General features: G+C 42.3%; 1 protein-coding gene across 1 annotated transcript in view; it reads left to right on the forward strand.

Moving 5' to 3' along the window:
- LOC121283992 (protocadherin Fat 3-like) overlaps positions 1-16,142 on the forward strand; it is a 619,931-nt gene that overhangs the window by 452,702 nt on the left and 151,087 nt on the right. The window contains exon 10 of the mRNA XM_041198874.1: positions 12,103-12,313. Coding sequence (XP_041054808.1) covers positions 12,103-12,313 — 211 coding nt within the window. The remainder of the gene's footprint in view (positions 1-12,102; positions 12,314-16,142) is intronic.

Raw genomic sequence — 16,142 nt, forward strand, 5'->3', positions numbered from 1 at the left:
GAATCCAATAAAAATCTGGAATTAAAAGTCTAATGATGACCACGAAACCATTGTCGATTGTCGTTGATAAAAAAAACCCACCCGGTTCACGATTGCCCTTTAAAGAAGGAAATCTGCTTCCCTTACCTGGTCTGGCTTATATGTGACTCCAGACCCACAGCAATGTGGTTGACTCTTAAATGCCCAATTAGGGATGGGCAATAACTGCTGGCTTAGCCAGCAATGCCCACATCCCGTGAATTAAAAAAACAATGCTGAGCAAGGTGAGAATGTAGACTGTGAGAAGGGCACAAAGATCTATAGACAGGTTAAGTGAGTGGGCAACATGGTGGCAGATGAGGCATGGTGTGATGAATTGCGATGTTATTCACTAAGAATAAAAATACTCAATAATTTTAAATGGTGTGTAATTTCTAAATATTGATGCTTAGGGAGTTGGGTGTGCTCATTCAGTGAACACAGAAACTTAGCGTACAGGAGCAATTAGGAAGGCAAATAGCATGTTAGGAAGGAAAATTGCACGTGTAAGGGGGCCAGAGTACAAGGAGAAGGAAATCTTGCTGAAATTGGCTTTGGTGAGACCACAGCAGTGCACTGTATTGGTCAACATATCTAAAGAGGGAAACACGCCTTCAGATGGTAAAGCAAACATTCACCAGATTGTATCCTGGGAAGAGAGGATTGTCCTCTGATGACTAATTTAGGTTTATGTTCTTTGCAGATTAGAAGAATAAGAGATGATCTCATTGAAATGCACAAGAACCTGAAGGAACTTGATAGGATAGACACGGAGAGGTTGTTCAGCCACAGATTTTTTTTATTCATTCATGGATTAGGTAGCGCTGGCTAGGCCAGCATTTATTGCTCATCCTTAATTGCCCTTGAGAAGGTGGTAGTGAGCAGCCTTCTTGAACCGCTGCAGTCAATGTGGTGTAGGTACACTCACAGTGCTGTTAGGGAGGGAGTTCCAGGATTTTGACCCAGCGACAGTGAAGAAATAATGATATATTTCCAAGTCAGGATGATGAGTGACTTGGAGGGAACTTGCAGGTGGTAGTGCTCCCATATATCTGCTGCCTTTGTTCTTCTAGATGGTAGTGGTCATGTGTTTGGAAGGTACTGTCGAAGGAGCCTTGGTGAGTTCCTGCAGTGCATCTTATAGAAGGTACACACTGCTGCCAATGTGCATCGGTGGTGGAGAGAGTAAATGATTGCGGATGGGGTGCCAGTCAAGCAAGCTACTTTGTCCTGGATGGTGTCAAGCTTCTTGAGTGTTGTTGGGAGTTGCACTCATCTAGGCAAGTGGAGAGTATTCCATCACACTCCTGACTTGTCCTTTGTAGATGGTAGACAGGCTTTGGGGAGTCAGGAGGTGAGTTACTAGCCTCATGATTCCTAGCCTCTGACTTGCTCTTGTAGCCACAGCATTTATATGACTAGTCTAATTCAGTTTCTGGTCAATGGTAACCCCAGGATGTTGATATTGGAGGATTCAGCGATGGTAATGCCATTGAATGTCAAGCGGTGATGGTTAGATTCTTTCTTATTGGAGATGGTCATTGCCTGGCACTTGTGTGACACGAATGTTACTTGACACTTGTCAACCCAAGCCTGGATATTGTCCAGGTCTTGCTGCATTTGGACATGGACTACTTCAGTATCTGAGGAGTTGTGAATGGTGCTGAACATGTGCAATCATCAGCGAACATCCCCGCTTCTGACCTTATAATGGAAGGAGGGTCATTGATGAAGCAGCTGAAGGTGGTTGGGCCTAGGTAGCTATCCTGAGGAACTCCTGCAGTGATATCTTGGAACTGAGATGATTGACCTCCAACAACCACAAACATCCTCCTTTGTGTTTGGTATGACTCCAACCAGTGGAGAGTTTTCCCCCTGATTCCCATTGACTCCAGTTTTGCTAGGGCTCCTTGATGCCACATTCAGTCAAATGCATTATTTTTGTTCAAATTTTTACTTCATATTTGTTCTTCACAAAAGTAATATCATGGCACTTGTAACCATTTGCTAAGTTCTTACCCATTACAAGTATGGACAGTACATATCTACGGAATAGTCTTCTGAATCTTCCGAGGAGCGGCAATCATCATCAGATTGCCACTGCATGCAGAATTTGCCTGAACCAATGCTGCTCCGCATTTTTACCAGGGTGTAACGAAAACGGCTGTCCCAGAAATGCAGAGCGCAATGTCCCTCAGAAGTCCATCAGTTCGTAGTAGAGTTGGGGGAAGACAAGATGCGCCCCCTTTTTATGGCACTAGCTGCCATATGGTAAGTTTAAATGCCCAGTCTGAATATTAATGAATGGGTGAGTGAATGAATGAGTGAGTGAATGAGGGAATAGGTGGGTAAGCGGATAGAGTCAGTAGGTGAGGTGGTTAAGTGGGTAGTGAGTAAGTGGGTAATGAGTAAATGGTTGAGTGGGTCGTTAGGTTGGGGGGGTAGTTGTGTCAGGTCGGGGTGTAGTCAGGTGGTCAGGGTGTGTATTTGGGGATATTAGTTGGGGAGGCCGGGAGAGTAGCTGGGTCATCAGTAGGGTAGCTGGGGATTGGGTGTGATCAAGGATTAAGGGGGTAGTCAGGGATTCAGGAGTAGCCTCGTCACAATGGGTAGTCAAGTATTCATGGTGGGTAGTCGGTGGTCGGTAGGGGCAGCTGGGGTTTCAGGGCTAGTCGGAACAATCCAGGCTGGTTGAGGGTGTGTAGTCTGGGGGTCAGTGTGAGTGATTGTTGGGTCAGTTCTGGAGTAACCTAGGAGTTAGACTAGGTTTTAATATGTCTGACATTTCCTGGGTAACTATTCAAGTACATCGGAACTGTCCAAAATCTTCGACTCTGAGTTAGAGTTTGTCATACATCCAGTCCCCAATGGTCTGGAGACCAGAAGATTTGATCTATTAGTTTTTTTCACTCAAGTAATTGAATGTCCACAGGTGGATTAATTTATTATAAGTAATTATCCCACAATTTTTTACAAATCTACTGTAAGCAAAATAATATAAAAATTGCCAAAGGGAGGCTGAGAAATACTTCACAATGTAATATAGAGGTTAGCATAATTTTATGTTTTAATATTCTCTCCAAGTTTTCTTATAAATCTAGACATAAAATAGCTTTGAGCAAAAATTCCAGACACATTAAAGCATGCAGCTAAGGGCATGAATTACTGCCTTGACAGGGTATATCAGTTAACCAGCTCTTGCAGTGTTGTGTTTTATTTTCCATTAAAAACATTCTAGCAAGCTTTAAATGGGCTGGCATTTATATTGAGTACAATTGTGTGTTATTTTAATAAAGTGAGTTGATTTTCTATTATTCATCCCATTGAGCTGCATGTATAAGTGAATTGTAAACAACAATATCATTAGAATACTAGCAGAAGAAATGTGAGCTAATATAAAAAAGCTATTATACTGCATATGGAATGCACTTGATGGGTGCAGTCCAAGTAAAAGAATCTGTCCTTTTTTTGCTAATAGCATTTTTGTTAGATACCTGATTCTTTCCAACTTATCAGTAAAATTGAAGCTATCCTTATTCATCTACTAAAAATCAGCGTCCTAGCCCTTAGTTCCATCTCTTCCTTCTGTTTACTGAGACCAAGTCCAACAGCGCAAAGCCTTTTTCTCCTGTTCAAGTTTCAATCCCCATGTCCGAGCAATCACTGATATTACCTTTTCTGCTTTTGCAACAATGCCCTCCTCTGCCCTCATCTCACTAACCACTACTACTGAAATGTTACTGTACATTCCATCAGTTCCAGGCTCAGCTTCTCAATCTTATCATCAGCCTCCTAAGCTCCACTCTGTATAAACTGCAGGTCATTCATAAGTGTACCCTAATTACTAACCAAAACTAAGCAATGCACTCGTATTACCCTGTCCTAGTGAGCCTGAATTAGCTCTAAAACCCTAAAGCATTAAATGCCAAATCTATAGCCTCATTTACAAATTCCTCCTGCTTTGTAAACTGTGTGCCTCTGTGTGCTTTTCACCCTGAACGTTGTTTCTATCCATGCCCCATTCCACCCTACACCCCGCTACTTTGCTGTCACTCTGTCCCTCCTCAAGACTATGCCTTCAGTCACTGCCCTACTCTTATCAATGCTTGCCATCTGCTTCACTTCTGTGAAGTGCTTTGGAAGATTTACTATTTTAAGTACACTATAAATGTAAGTGGTTGTTCTTGTCCTGATGCTCTTGATGGAAACTGTGACAATATTGCTTGCAATGTTCCCTGTAAGTTGCCTGAGTATGCGGATATACAGCAACCCAAAAAGTATCTCTCAGTGCACTCATTAGTTGTCCCCTTTAAGATAAAGTATGAGCACGGGCATGCAAAAAGATTTAACAGTACCATGCATTCAAATGATAGGCCACGCACAATGGAAATAAATTAGAGGAGACATTGATTTCTTGTTATCAGTTTGTAGCACATTGTTATAAATTTCAGGCCTGCTCTCTATGAGAATTACTAGTCTATCTTGTAAGTTGGATTTCACATTCCTTACTATCAGGAGTTTACCTTCACAATTAATAAATACATCCAGGGTTTTTAACAGTGCAGCTCCTCATTATTTGGGCTGGATAGGTTAGTTTTGCTCATACCCAACTTGCATTTCTCCTAACTTCTGAAAGGCAAACTGATGCACAACCTAATGAAATGTACACTACTGTAAAGCCATCAAGCTGATTTGTCTTTCATAAATGTGAACAAACAAAATAATCTTGATGGTGAATTTTACGCTATATTATCACACTCATAATATAGAAAATAACAAGGTACACAAAGCTATTTTTGTAAATCAGCTAACTTATTTGGTTATTAGTTATCTGGAATAGATCCTCTGGATCAAATTTTCAATTCTTAAACCTGGCCGCTGGTTTTGGGTGCCAAACCTCTCAAATGACACAATTTCTAAATATATGTTAATTGATTGGTCCAGGGATGGGTTTGGCGCTGGAGGGGGGGCGGTGGGGGTGGGGGATGGGGGGATGGGGGGGGTGGATGGCGGGGTCGGGGGGGGGGTTGGGGGGGTGGATGGGGGGGTTTGGGGGGGGTGGGGGGCGATGGGGGGGCATTGGGAGGGTTGGGGGGTGGGGTGGGACACAGACACTGACGAACCTTTAGAAAGGTGAGCAGCAGCCATGACTAGGCCTCCCTCTTCCTTTGAAAATGGCTGCCCAGAGAAAAGAATGGGATTGAGCCGATATTGCCAGAGATGGCCGGGAATAGGCAGCCGCCAGATTTTCAGATGCCTCCCTGAAGGTCCTCGATGAGGCTATGGCCAAGAGGCAACAGATTTACTTTCCAGTATCTGGCCAGAAGGAACCTCTGCAGGAGCCCAAAAGGGTATAGCTGGTGGTGATGGAGGAGCTAAAGAGTCATGGCATCACCAGGAGGACTTGGGTCCAGCGCCACAAGCAATTCAATGGCCTCATAAGATCTGGGAAAGTGAATGTCAAGGGGCACCCTGGTGACAGGCCTCTAACTCTCAACATGGCAGCATGCACATGAGCTTCGCAGCCTGCATGTCCTCACATCGTCAGAGTGAGTGCCTAGTCCCATCACTGAGATGTCAGACACCCTCATATATGAGGCAAAAATGGGAAGTGGCCACCACTGAAGAGCACAGTGGCTCGTGTCAGTGCCAAGCTATGAGAGTTGAGGGAGGGCATCATTCTCCCCTCATCCTGCAGGAGAATAAAGCCCACAATATCCAGAAAATGGCATGGACAGAAGTGGGGGTGTCAGACCTGCACCAGCTCATGACCATAAAGGCCGTGAAAATTTTGTCAGTTCCGGAGGTGGCGGGATCCAGTGCTGCCCTCTGGGAATGCGATTTTCAAATCTCATCCACATCCATTCCTGTCCCCAACCAGCAATTGAAAATCCAGCTTTCTACGCCTGACTTCCATTCCAAGGTACTGTACACTGTTTGTCAGCTTATCTCAGATAGATAAGCAACCAAGCCCCACTGCCAGGAAAGTCCACAACTGGAAAGGCAGTAACTTATTTGACTGACAATTCAACTGATCAACCCTAGATGCAGATAAGCAGGGTAGGTCAGAGATTATAAATTGGAGACTTGCTTCCTGGCTACTTCTGTCATTACCACACTCAACTAGCTACTGTATGTTTGTGAATTTTCAATCCTAACTATATGTGGTGTCATCCTTATGAAGCTACATGTTACTATTCCTTAGTTCAATGCACTGGAGTATGCACTCCTTTATGTGCAAGGAGTAATTTTGCCAGGCAGCTTGTTGAATTACAGGTTTAGTGTTAGACCTTATCTGCAATCCAAGTGTGAATGGCAAAGCTAGGTATTCACAACAGAGCTCTGTGAAATTACCCCTGTGATATATGTCATAACTGCCTCATAAAAAATGTAAGTTGTATACCTTCTTAACACAAGATAATTTCTAGAAATGTAGGAACAGGAGTCCTTCAAATCTGTTCCAATATTTAATGAGACCTTAGCTGATCTTTGATGTAACTTCATATACTAACCTTTGCCCTATCTCCCTTAATACCTTTGGATAACAAAAATTTACCAATCTCAGATTTAAAATTAACAATTGATCTGACATCTGTCATGTCCCTAAGACATGAAAAAGATCATAAACTGTTAAATTATCTTGTTGCTTATTTTAAAAAAATGGACTTTACTGAACCAAAAGAAGGCAGCTACAGGTCAGATGATTCATAAGTTGGCTACTGTTTCTGCTAATTTTCATTAACAATTACAGGACAAAAGCTTAACCCTCATCCTTGTGGAATCTCTCACCTCCCATTTTGAGGACACATTACAATCCACAAATCCAGGGGCCAACAGATGTTCAGTTTCCCCAGCCTGATCCTATAACAAAGGGAGAGCCATCGGAACTCATTATACCTGTAGGGGTGCTAAAAGCCACCATTTATCTCCTAAGGTGAACAATGCATTTTGACCAGAGGTACAGAAACTACTTGTTAGCCTGCAGCTGATTCATTAATTGGCAATATCACATGACTAAAGCTTCTGGCCTTTGGAAAGTTTTAACATTTCCAGAGGCCAGAGCATTTTTTAACATGTGCAGACCCATAACTCTGTTGTTTAAACGTCAGCCTGAAAACATAAAAGCAGCACTCCAGGCTGACAGTCTGCATCAAGTTTAACCCTCTTTGAACCCTGTTGCCCTGGAAGATTGCTGCCATTGCCTGCCAAGCAGACCAAGTCCCTGTATACCAACCTTATCTCACTGCATCACCATCAACTTTAAAGGAATTCTGCAAAATCCTACTTCAGTCAGCTGAACTGTAGCTCCTGTGTGAAGGAATCCTCACTAGACCCTAACTTTCTAGACTCTAATAATAATGTTAACTGATATCCATATCAGCTTTTTTAAAGTTATTCATAGTTGTAAAAACTCCTCTTTCCTTCCTTATTGTGTGCTTGTGCGTGTGTATGAAATTGCAACCATTCCTAGGGTTTGAATCTGTGAATAACCTATCCTTCCAGTTTAACCCTAAAGAGTGTTTGCTGTGAACCAATTTCAGAATTGATCTCACAAACTTGCCACAGCCTATTTCAAAAATTAAAATACCTCTGATTATGGACAGCTGGTGAGAAAAAAAAGGAATTCAGTTTTGCCCCTCTCCGTGTCTGTAACACATCAATTGCTATTTGTGCAAGACAGTTCCAAATTTTTACCACTCTTTGTGTGAAGAACTGTCCCCTAATTTCACTTCTAAAAAGTCTAGCACTAAGTTTTAGACTCCCCAGCTAGGGACATAGTTTCTCCTGATCTACCTTTTATATTTCCCTTATTGTCATTCATAGACCCAATCTGGATGACCTGACATTGAAATCCATTTTCCATGGTTTCCCCATTCATTAAGTGTTTTTATAATATCTCTTTATAATTTTACACTTGCACCTACATGCTTACAATAATGCATATCTTTGTGTCATTGTCAAATGTGGGCATCATCTCATCATCTATGTCATTGACGAATACAGCGAATAGTTTAGGTCCTAACACAGGTCTATGCAGGACATCACAAGTCATATCCTGCCAATGAGAGTGCCATTATTCCTATTCTTTGTCGTCTTCCACTCAGCCAATTTCTTAATTGGGACAATAATTTGCCTTCAATACCATGAACACCAGCTTTAGCTAACCACCTCTTATGAGGGACTTTATCAAATGACTTCTGGAAGTCCATATAAATTACATAACATTTCTCTGTCTTTACCACTTTAGTTATCTTTTTCAAAAAATTTTGTCGTGTTTATCAGGCATGATTTATCCTTTGTAAATCCATGCTTGCTCAAGCTATAAAAAAAAATGGATTGGGGGTGGGTAGATTTTAATAAAATAAGCCAGGATCTGGTCAAGGTAGACTGGGAACAGCTACTTGTGGGGAAATCTACAGAGGAACAGTGGGGGGTGTTCACAAAGGAAATGGGGAGAGTACAGGCTCAACATGTTCTCTCTAGGGTGATAAGAAGGACTAACAAGCCCAGAGAACCATGGATGACCAGAGATACTCAGGTTATGATGAGAAGGAAAAGAGAGGCTTTTAGCAGGTACAAGGGAAGCAAATCAGTGGAGGCATTAGAGGAGTACAGGAAGTGCAGGGTGGAGCTTAGGAAAACAATTAGGAGAGCAAAGAGGGGATATAAGAAAACTCTGGCTGGTAAAAGTAGGGAACATCCCAAGATATTCCTTGAGTATATCAATAGGAAGAGGATAACCAGGGAAAGAGTAGGGCCCATAAGGGACCAAGGGGACAATCTATGGGTGGAGCCAGATGACATCGCTAGAGTGTTGAATGAATACTTCACATCCGTCTTCACTCAAGAGAATGAGGAGGCAGGTATCAAACTTGGGGAGAGAGACTGCGAATTTCTTAAGCAAATTGATATAAGGAGTACAAGGTATTGGCAGGCTTAAAAATGGACAAATCTTCAGGTCCGGATGATTTGTGTCCCAAATTGCTGAGGGAGGCAAGGGAGGAGATCGCAGGGGCTCTGACCCAAATTTTTAATTCGTCTCCGGCCACAGGGGAGGGCCAGAAGACTGGAGAACAGTTAATGTGGTGCCGCTATTTAAGAAGGGTTGTAGGGATAAGCCAGGGAACTACAGGCCAGTGAGTCTCATGTCAGTGGTAGGGAAATTATTGGAGAAAATTCTGAAGGAGAGAATCTATCTCCACTTGAAGAGGCAAGGTTTGATCAGGGATAGTCGGCATGGCTTTGTCAGACGGAGGTCATGCCTAACAAATTTGATTGAATTTTTTGGGAAGGTGACCAGATGAGGGTAGTGCAGTTGATGTAGTTTATATGGATTTCAGCAAAGCCTTTGACAAGGTCCCACATGGGAGACTTATAAAGAAGGCAAATGCACATAGGATACAGGGTAATTTGATAAGGTGGATTCAAAATTGGCTTAGTTGTAGGAGACAGAGGGTGATGACAACAGGATGTTTTAGTGACCGGAAGCCAGTGTTTAGTGGCGTACCACAGGAATCTATGCTGGGTCCCCTATTATTTGTCATTTATATAAACAACATAGATGACTCTGTTGGGGGTAGGATTAGTAAGTTTGTGAATGACACAAAGATTGGCTGGGTGGTTAACAGTGAGGTTGAGTGTCTTGGGCAACAGGAAGATATAGACAGGATGGTCACAATGGGAAGATAAGTGGCAGATGGAATTAAACCTGAAAAGTATGAGGTGATACACTTTGGAAGGAGTAATTTGACAAGGAAGTATTCAATGAATGGCATGCCACTAGGAAGTTCTGAGGAACAAAAGGGATCTTGGCGTGTGTATCCATAGATCTCTGAAGGCGGAGGGGCATGTTAGCAGGGTGATGAAAAAGGCATATGGGACACTTGCCTTTATCATTCAAGGTATAGATTACAAAAGTAGGGAGTTGTATAGAACCTTGGCGAGGCCACAGCTGGAGTACTGTGTGCAGTTCTGGTCGCCACATGTTAGGAAGGATGTGATTGCACTGGAGGGGGTGCAGAGGAGATTCACCAGGATGTTGCCTGGGATGAAACATTTAAGTTTTGAAGAGGGGTTGGATAGACTTGGGTATTTTTTTGGAGCAGAGAAGACTGAGGGGCAACCTGATCGAGGTGTACAAGATTATGAGGGGCATGGATAGGGTCGATAGGGAACAGCTGTTCCCCTTAGTTGAACTGTCAGTCACAAGGGGGGATAAGTTCAAGTTGAGGGGTAAGAGGTCTAGGGGGATGTGAGGGAAAACTTTTTTACCCAGTGGGTGGTGACGGTCTAATGCGCTGCCTGGGAGGGTGGTGAAGGTGGGCTGCCTCACATCCTTTAAAAAGTACCTGGATGAGCACTTGGCATGTCATAACACTCAAGGCTATGGGCCAAGTGATGGTAAATGGGATTAGGTAGGTAGGTCAGGTGTTTCTCACATGTCGGTGCAGACTTGATGGGCCAAAGGGCCTTTTCTGCACTGTGTGTTTTTGTGATTTTGTGAAAAAGAATTCCAAGGACGAATGACCTTCTGAAAGAAGAAATTCCTTCTTATCTCCAACTTAAATGGGAGACTCCTTATTTTTAAACTGAGCCCCCTAGCTCTAGACTCCCCCTTGAGGGGATAAATCCTCTCAGCTGTCAAGCTCCCTCAGAATCTTTTATGTTTCAATATGGTCACCTCTCATTCTTCTAAACTCTAATGAGTAAGGGTCCAGCCTGCTCAAGCTTTAGTCTTAAGATAGCCCCAAGAATCGACCGATGAACATTCTCTGAACAGCTTGCAATACGTGTATACCATGAGATCAAAACTGTACACAGTATTCCAGATGCGGCCTCATTAAAGTCCTGTTGAGTTGTAGCAAGACCTCCCTACTTTTATACTTCACCCCCTTACAATAAAGGCTGACATTCCATTTACATTCCTAATTAGTTACTGTACCTGCCTGCTACCTTTGGTGATACATGTACGAAGACACCCAGATCCCTCTGTACTGCCACCTGTCTATTAATCTGTCTATGTCCTCTTGAAGCCTATCACTTTTCTCCTTGCAGATCACAATACTTCCAAGTTTTTGGAATTGTGCCCTGTACACCTAAGTTTAGGTCAGAATATTTATCAGGATAAACACTGGTCTTAGCATCAACTCTTTGGGAATCCCACTGAATGCTTTTCCCCAATCTGAAAAGTAACCATTTACCTCCAATCTCTGTTTTCTGGCAGTCAACCAACTTTGGATTCATGCTGCCACACTCCCTTTCATTCCATAGGCTTCAACTTTTATAGTGATTCTATTTTGTGGCAGTTCATCAAACACCTTTTAGAAATCCATATTTACCACATCAGGCACATTACCCTCATTGATCCTTTCTGTTAATTCATAAAAAACTCAATGAAGATTCTTAAACATGATGTGCATTTAACAAATCTGGCTTTCCTTAATTAATCCTTAATCCACATTTGTCCAAGTAACTGTTAATTTTGTCCCAGATTATTGCTTTTAAAAGCTTTCCACTGCTGACGTTAAACTGACTAGCCTGTAGTTGCTTTGTTTATCCTTATACCCTTTTTTGAACAAGAGTATAGCATTTGCAATTCTTCAGTCCCTGGCACCAAAGGAGGATTGAAAGATAATGGCAAGTACATGCGCAACTTCCACCCTTCTGCCTTTGTCAAGGAATATGATGCTGCCAAGTCATATGAGAGAGGAAAAAAACAAAAAACTGCGGATGCTGGAAATCCAAAACAAAAACAGAATTACCTGGAAAAACTCAGCTCATGCTGCCAGACCTCTGAGTTTTTCCACGTAATTCTGTTTTTGTTATATGAGAGAGGAGGTAGATGAGATACTGGATGGGCTAAAAATTGACAAAGAGGAGGCATTAGAAAGTCTGGCTGTACTTGAAGTTGTTAAGTCATCAGGACCAAATGGGATGCATCAAGGATTCTGAATAGCACTTTATGTGCTAATAATGTGTCTTTGGTTCTTTAACAAGGATTAATGCAAAAACAAATGTTATTAATGGCTGCTGCTTTTTAAGTGTTCAGACCTTTTAAAGTATCTTTTGAATTTATTTCACCAGGTCCGAGATCAAGAGTTTCCATATCGACGTAACTTGGTACGGGTTTTAGTAAATGTAGATGATGCCAACGATCATGCCCCATACTTCACTAGCGTTGTGTATGATGGTTCGGTTTTTGAGTCTGCTGCTTATGGCTCTGCTGTGTTGCAAGTTACAGCCCTAGACAAGGACAATGGTCAAAATGCTGAACTACTATACAGTATTGAAGGAGGTGAGTAATGATTTAAAGAAAATGTCCTTGTAGGCAGTAAAGTATGAGTGTTAAAACCAGAGGTGTAAGGATTGAATAATCCTACATCTAAGATTTTCTGCTACACATCTGATGCATCGAATTGTGCCAGAAATATTAACATGATTTAAAGTGAGAAGCTGTGTCTGTTGCCTAGTACACAGGGAATACTCATGGAGCAGCTAAAAATTATTTAGCAGGATATACAGGTAGTGTTTCAAATCTGGCTATCTGAAAGTCAGCAAGCTTTTAAGCTGCCATGCGTGAATTTTCATTAATATTAGATAAGTAAAATAACTTAATGTCTTGATGGGCTAGGTGATGCATTGATGTGGTGGTGCATTGACTAAGCTCGCTAGTCTTTTCCTGTGCTACAAGTGATTTGAGTTACTCTTGACCTGATCTGACCTGACCTGCCCAACCCAAAAAATGGCAAGATCCAAAATCCAGCAAGAGCTCGGTCCTGAGGTTGCCAGTTTTAGTTACTGTATCTGTATTTCCCCAATGTTCAAACCCCAGATTGAATCAAAGGATGCTTCCTATCTGACAAGGCTTTTTTTACATGATGGATGATCTATCTATGTATTAGAGAGTATTATTTTAGAGAGTTTACCTGAACAGCATATTTAAACATAACTTCTTTGTAGCCTATCCAGGTTTTCATTAAAAAGCATTAAAAATCAAAGGCTGTAACTGGCCCTCTACAGCAGCATTAAAGAGGCTCAAAATGAATTGGCAGACTGCTTGGTAGACCTCCCACTGTTTACCTAAGTGCCATGAATTATTTCTTCATAGAATCATAGGCTGGAATTTTATATCCCCAATGCCCCCCAGAAGCAGGGCTCTTCCCACTGCCACTAGTATTCTACTAGTGGCAAGGATGTCCCACGATGTGGTGAGGCTGACAACCTGGAAACCTGGCTATTGACTCGGGAGGACCTCCCCACTGTTTGGGCTCCCTGTGCCCAATGGAGAGCCCCCTAATTGTGATCATCATCCCTGTTTGTTCATTGCCCCCCCCATCCCTGGCCTAGTGATTGCAGTCTTAAATCCCCCTCTCTGAGGCCTGCCTGATTGCTATTAAATCAGTTTGTGGCCTCCCAGCCCTGCAGAGGCAAGCTTGCAAGACTTTTCAGCTAGGCCGGGACCACTGCCTCTGCAAAAAAGCTCCAGATATAGAATCTTATAGCACAGAAGATTATCACTTGGCCTGTGGAGCCTTTGCCAGCCTACATCCCCAGCCTTCTTTCCACAACCCTGCAAATTAGTCGTCTTCAAGTACGTGACTGATTTCCTTTCAAAAGTTGCGATGAACATTGACATAGCTTTCCTACAAGCAACCAGGCTCACCAAGAGTGGATCACTGAAAGAAAAACATTACACAGTCGTGTAGCAGGGGAGGAGTTCAATGGAAATGCTTGAGCAGGGCATAGCTTCGCTGTAAGGAACTCACTGCTCTTGATGATAGAGGCCCTCAAAAATGGTTGAGAAAGCATCCTCTCTATCTGTCTCTCAACTCAAACAGGGCTGACTAACCGCATGAGTTTCTATGCTCCTACACTGTGCTACACTACAGAGATGAAAGACCAATTCTACGAGCAGTTTGACACTGCTCTCAGCAGAATCCCTAAGACAGATCATCGTTACCTACTGTGGGATTTCAATGCAAGGGTGGGCATGGACCATGAAGCATGACCCTCCTGCCTCAGACATAGTGGCATGGAAAAGATAAATTGAAATGGACAGAGACTCTTGAACTTTGCTGTTACCATGAGCTTTGTGCAACTAACACTTTCATTCAGAACAAACCATGCCACAAAATGTCCTGGAAACACCCAGGTATCAGGATAGTGGCACCAGCTGGATCTGATCATCACCAGACATGACTCTTTCAACAGCATTCTCAACACATGCAGCTACCACAGCACTGACTGCGATACAGATCACCCCCTGGTGTACACCAGGGAAGCTTTTTCTTTCAAAACAGAAAGGCTGCACTTGTGTCTAGTCATACTGCCTATCTAATAAAAACCAACAGTTCCTTAACTTGGCTGAACAGGCATTTTCCGGCATTTCCACACAGACTGCAGAAGCGAAGTGGAGCATATTTTGAGACACCATTTATAATTCCGTACTCAAAATCTGGGAAGCAAGAACAAAAGAAAGACTGGTTCAAGGCTAACATCACTGTATTAGAATCTGTCATTGAGGCCAAGCAATCCATTCCCGTTAATTACAGGAGAAATCTGGGCGGGAAGACTCTGAATGCATTAAGAGCTACTCAAAGTAAAGTCCAAAAGACTGCTACACAGTGTACCAGTGACTGCTGGTTACAATTTTGCCACAATATCCAGATGCCTTTCAACACAGGAGATGCTGGGGGCATGTATTATGAGATCTGAAAGGCAACAGGTCCATCAGCAAAAAAAAATAGCTCCATCAAAAATAAAGGCAGGGGAAGTCATTACCAACTGCAATTAATAATTAGAAAGTGGAACACTACCTTGAGTTGTACTCTGGAGAGAACACTCACTGAGGAAGCTATAAACACCGTGGAGAGCCTGGCTGTCAGGAAGAGCTGGATATCGAACCCACAGTGGAGGTCCTTATTAAAGCTTTTGGCAAAGCTTTGGATGCTAATGTTATACTGCCTGAACTCATCAAGCAGATGAAACTGGCTCTTGTTTTTGTACTCAATGTCCCTATTCACAAAGCCGAGGACCCATATATAGACCTAACTGCTCTATCAGGTTGCCCTGCCTTCTTGAAACATTTGCAAGTATGCACCCTTGGTTTCTTCTGCTTTTGCACCCTCAAAATAAAACAGTTTAGATTATACTTATTCTCTATATTGATTCTTCCAAAGTGCATTACTTCACACTAATCTGCAATAAATTGCACCTGTCATGTGCCTGCCAATTCACCAGTCTATTCCTTCATGAGGTCTGTCTTCATCCAGCTCAATACTTACCATGTTACCAAGTTTTGTATTATCTACAACCTATGAAATTGTACTCCCTATATCCAAGCCCAGGTCATTTATATTCCAAAAAACAAGCAATGATTGAGTCCTGGGGTACCCCGCTGCATTCTTCCCTCTAGTCAAAAAAACTTCCATTCACCACTATTCTTGCCTCCTATTCCTTAGCCAATTTCATACCCATGCTGCTATCATCCTTTTAATGTCATGTGTTTGTATTTCCCAAAGGTGTTTTTTATACAGTACTTTGTCAAATGCCTTTTGACAGTCCACATATACAATATCCACGGCATTACCTTCATCAACACTCTCTGTTATTTCATTAACAATCTCACTCAGGTTAGTTAGATAAAATTTTCCCTTAATAAATCCTTGCTGTCTGTCCTTATTATCCATGAGAATTTATTTGGTTCTTGCCAATCTAGTAGATATCCCATTACTGTATTAGACTGATGAACCTATAGTTACCACATTTATTCCTAACCCTCTTTTGTAATGTTTGCCATTCTCCAATCCTCTGGTACTAGCCCCATAACCAAGGAGGATTGAAAGATTGTGTTCAGTTTTTCTCCTATCTGCACCTTATCTCCCCTCAGCAACCTTGGATCCATCCCATCTGGATGAGGTGATGTGATAACTTTGAGTGATTCAAACCTATTTAGCACCCACTTTTATCTTATCCAATATCTTTACTCACCCTCCTCTACTAGAACACTGAGTGTGATTATAATTCACTTTCACAGAGTTAAAATAGAACCTATTAACTTTATTCTCTTTTGCAAGGATAGATGCAAAGTCCTCATTCAGTTCCTCAGTCAAGCCCTCTGCCAT

This window comes from Carcharodon carcharias, chromosome 11, assembly GCF_017639515.1.
Source record: "Carcharodon carcharias isolate sCarCar2 chromosome 11, sCarCar2.pri, whole genome shotgun sequence".
Lineage (NCBI taxonomy): Eukaryota > Metazoa > Chordata > Chondrichthyes > Lamniformes > Lamnidae > Carcharodon > Carcharodon carcharias.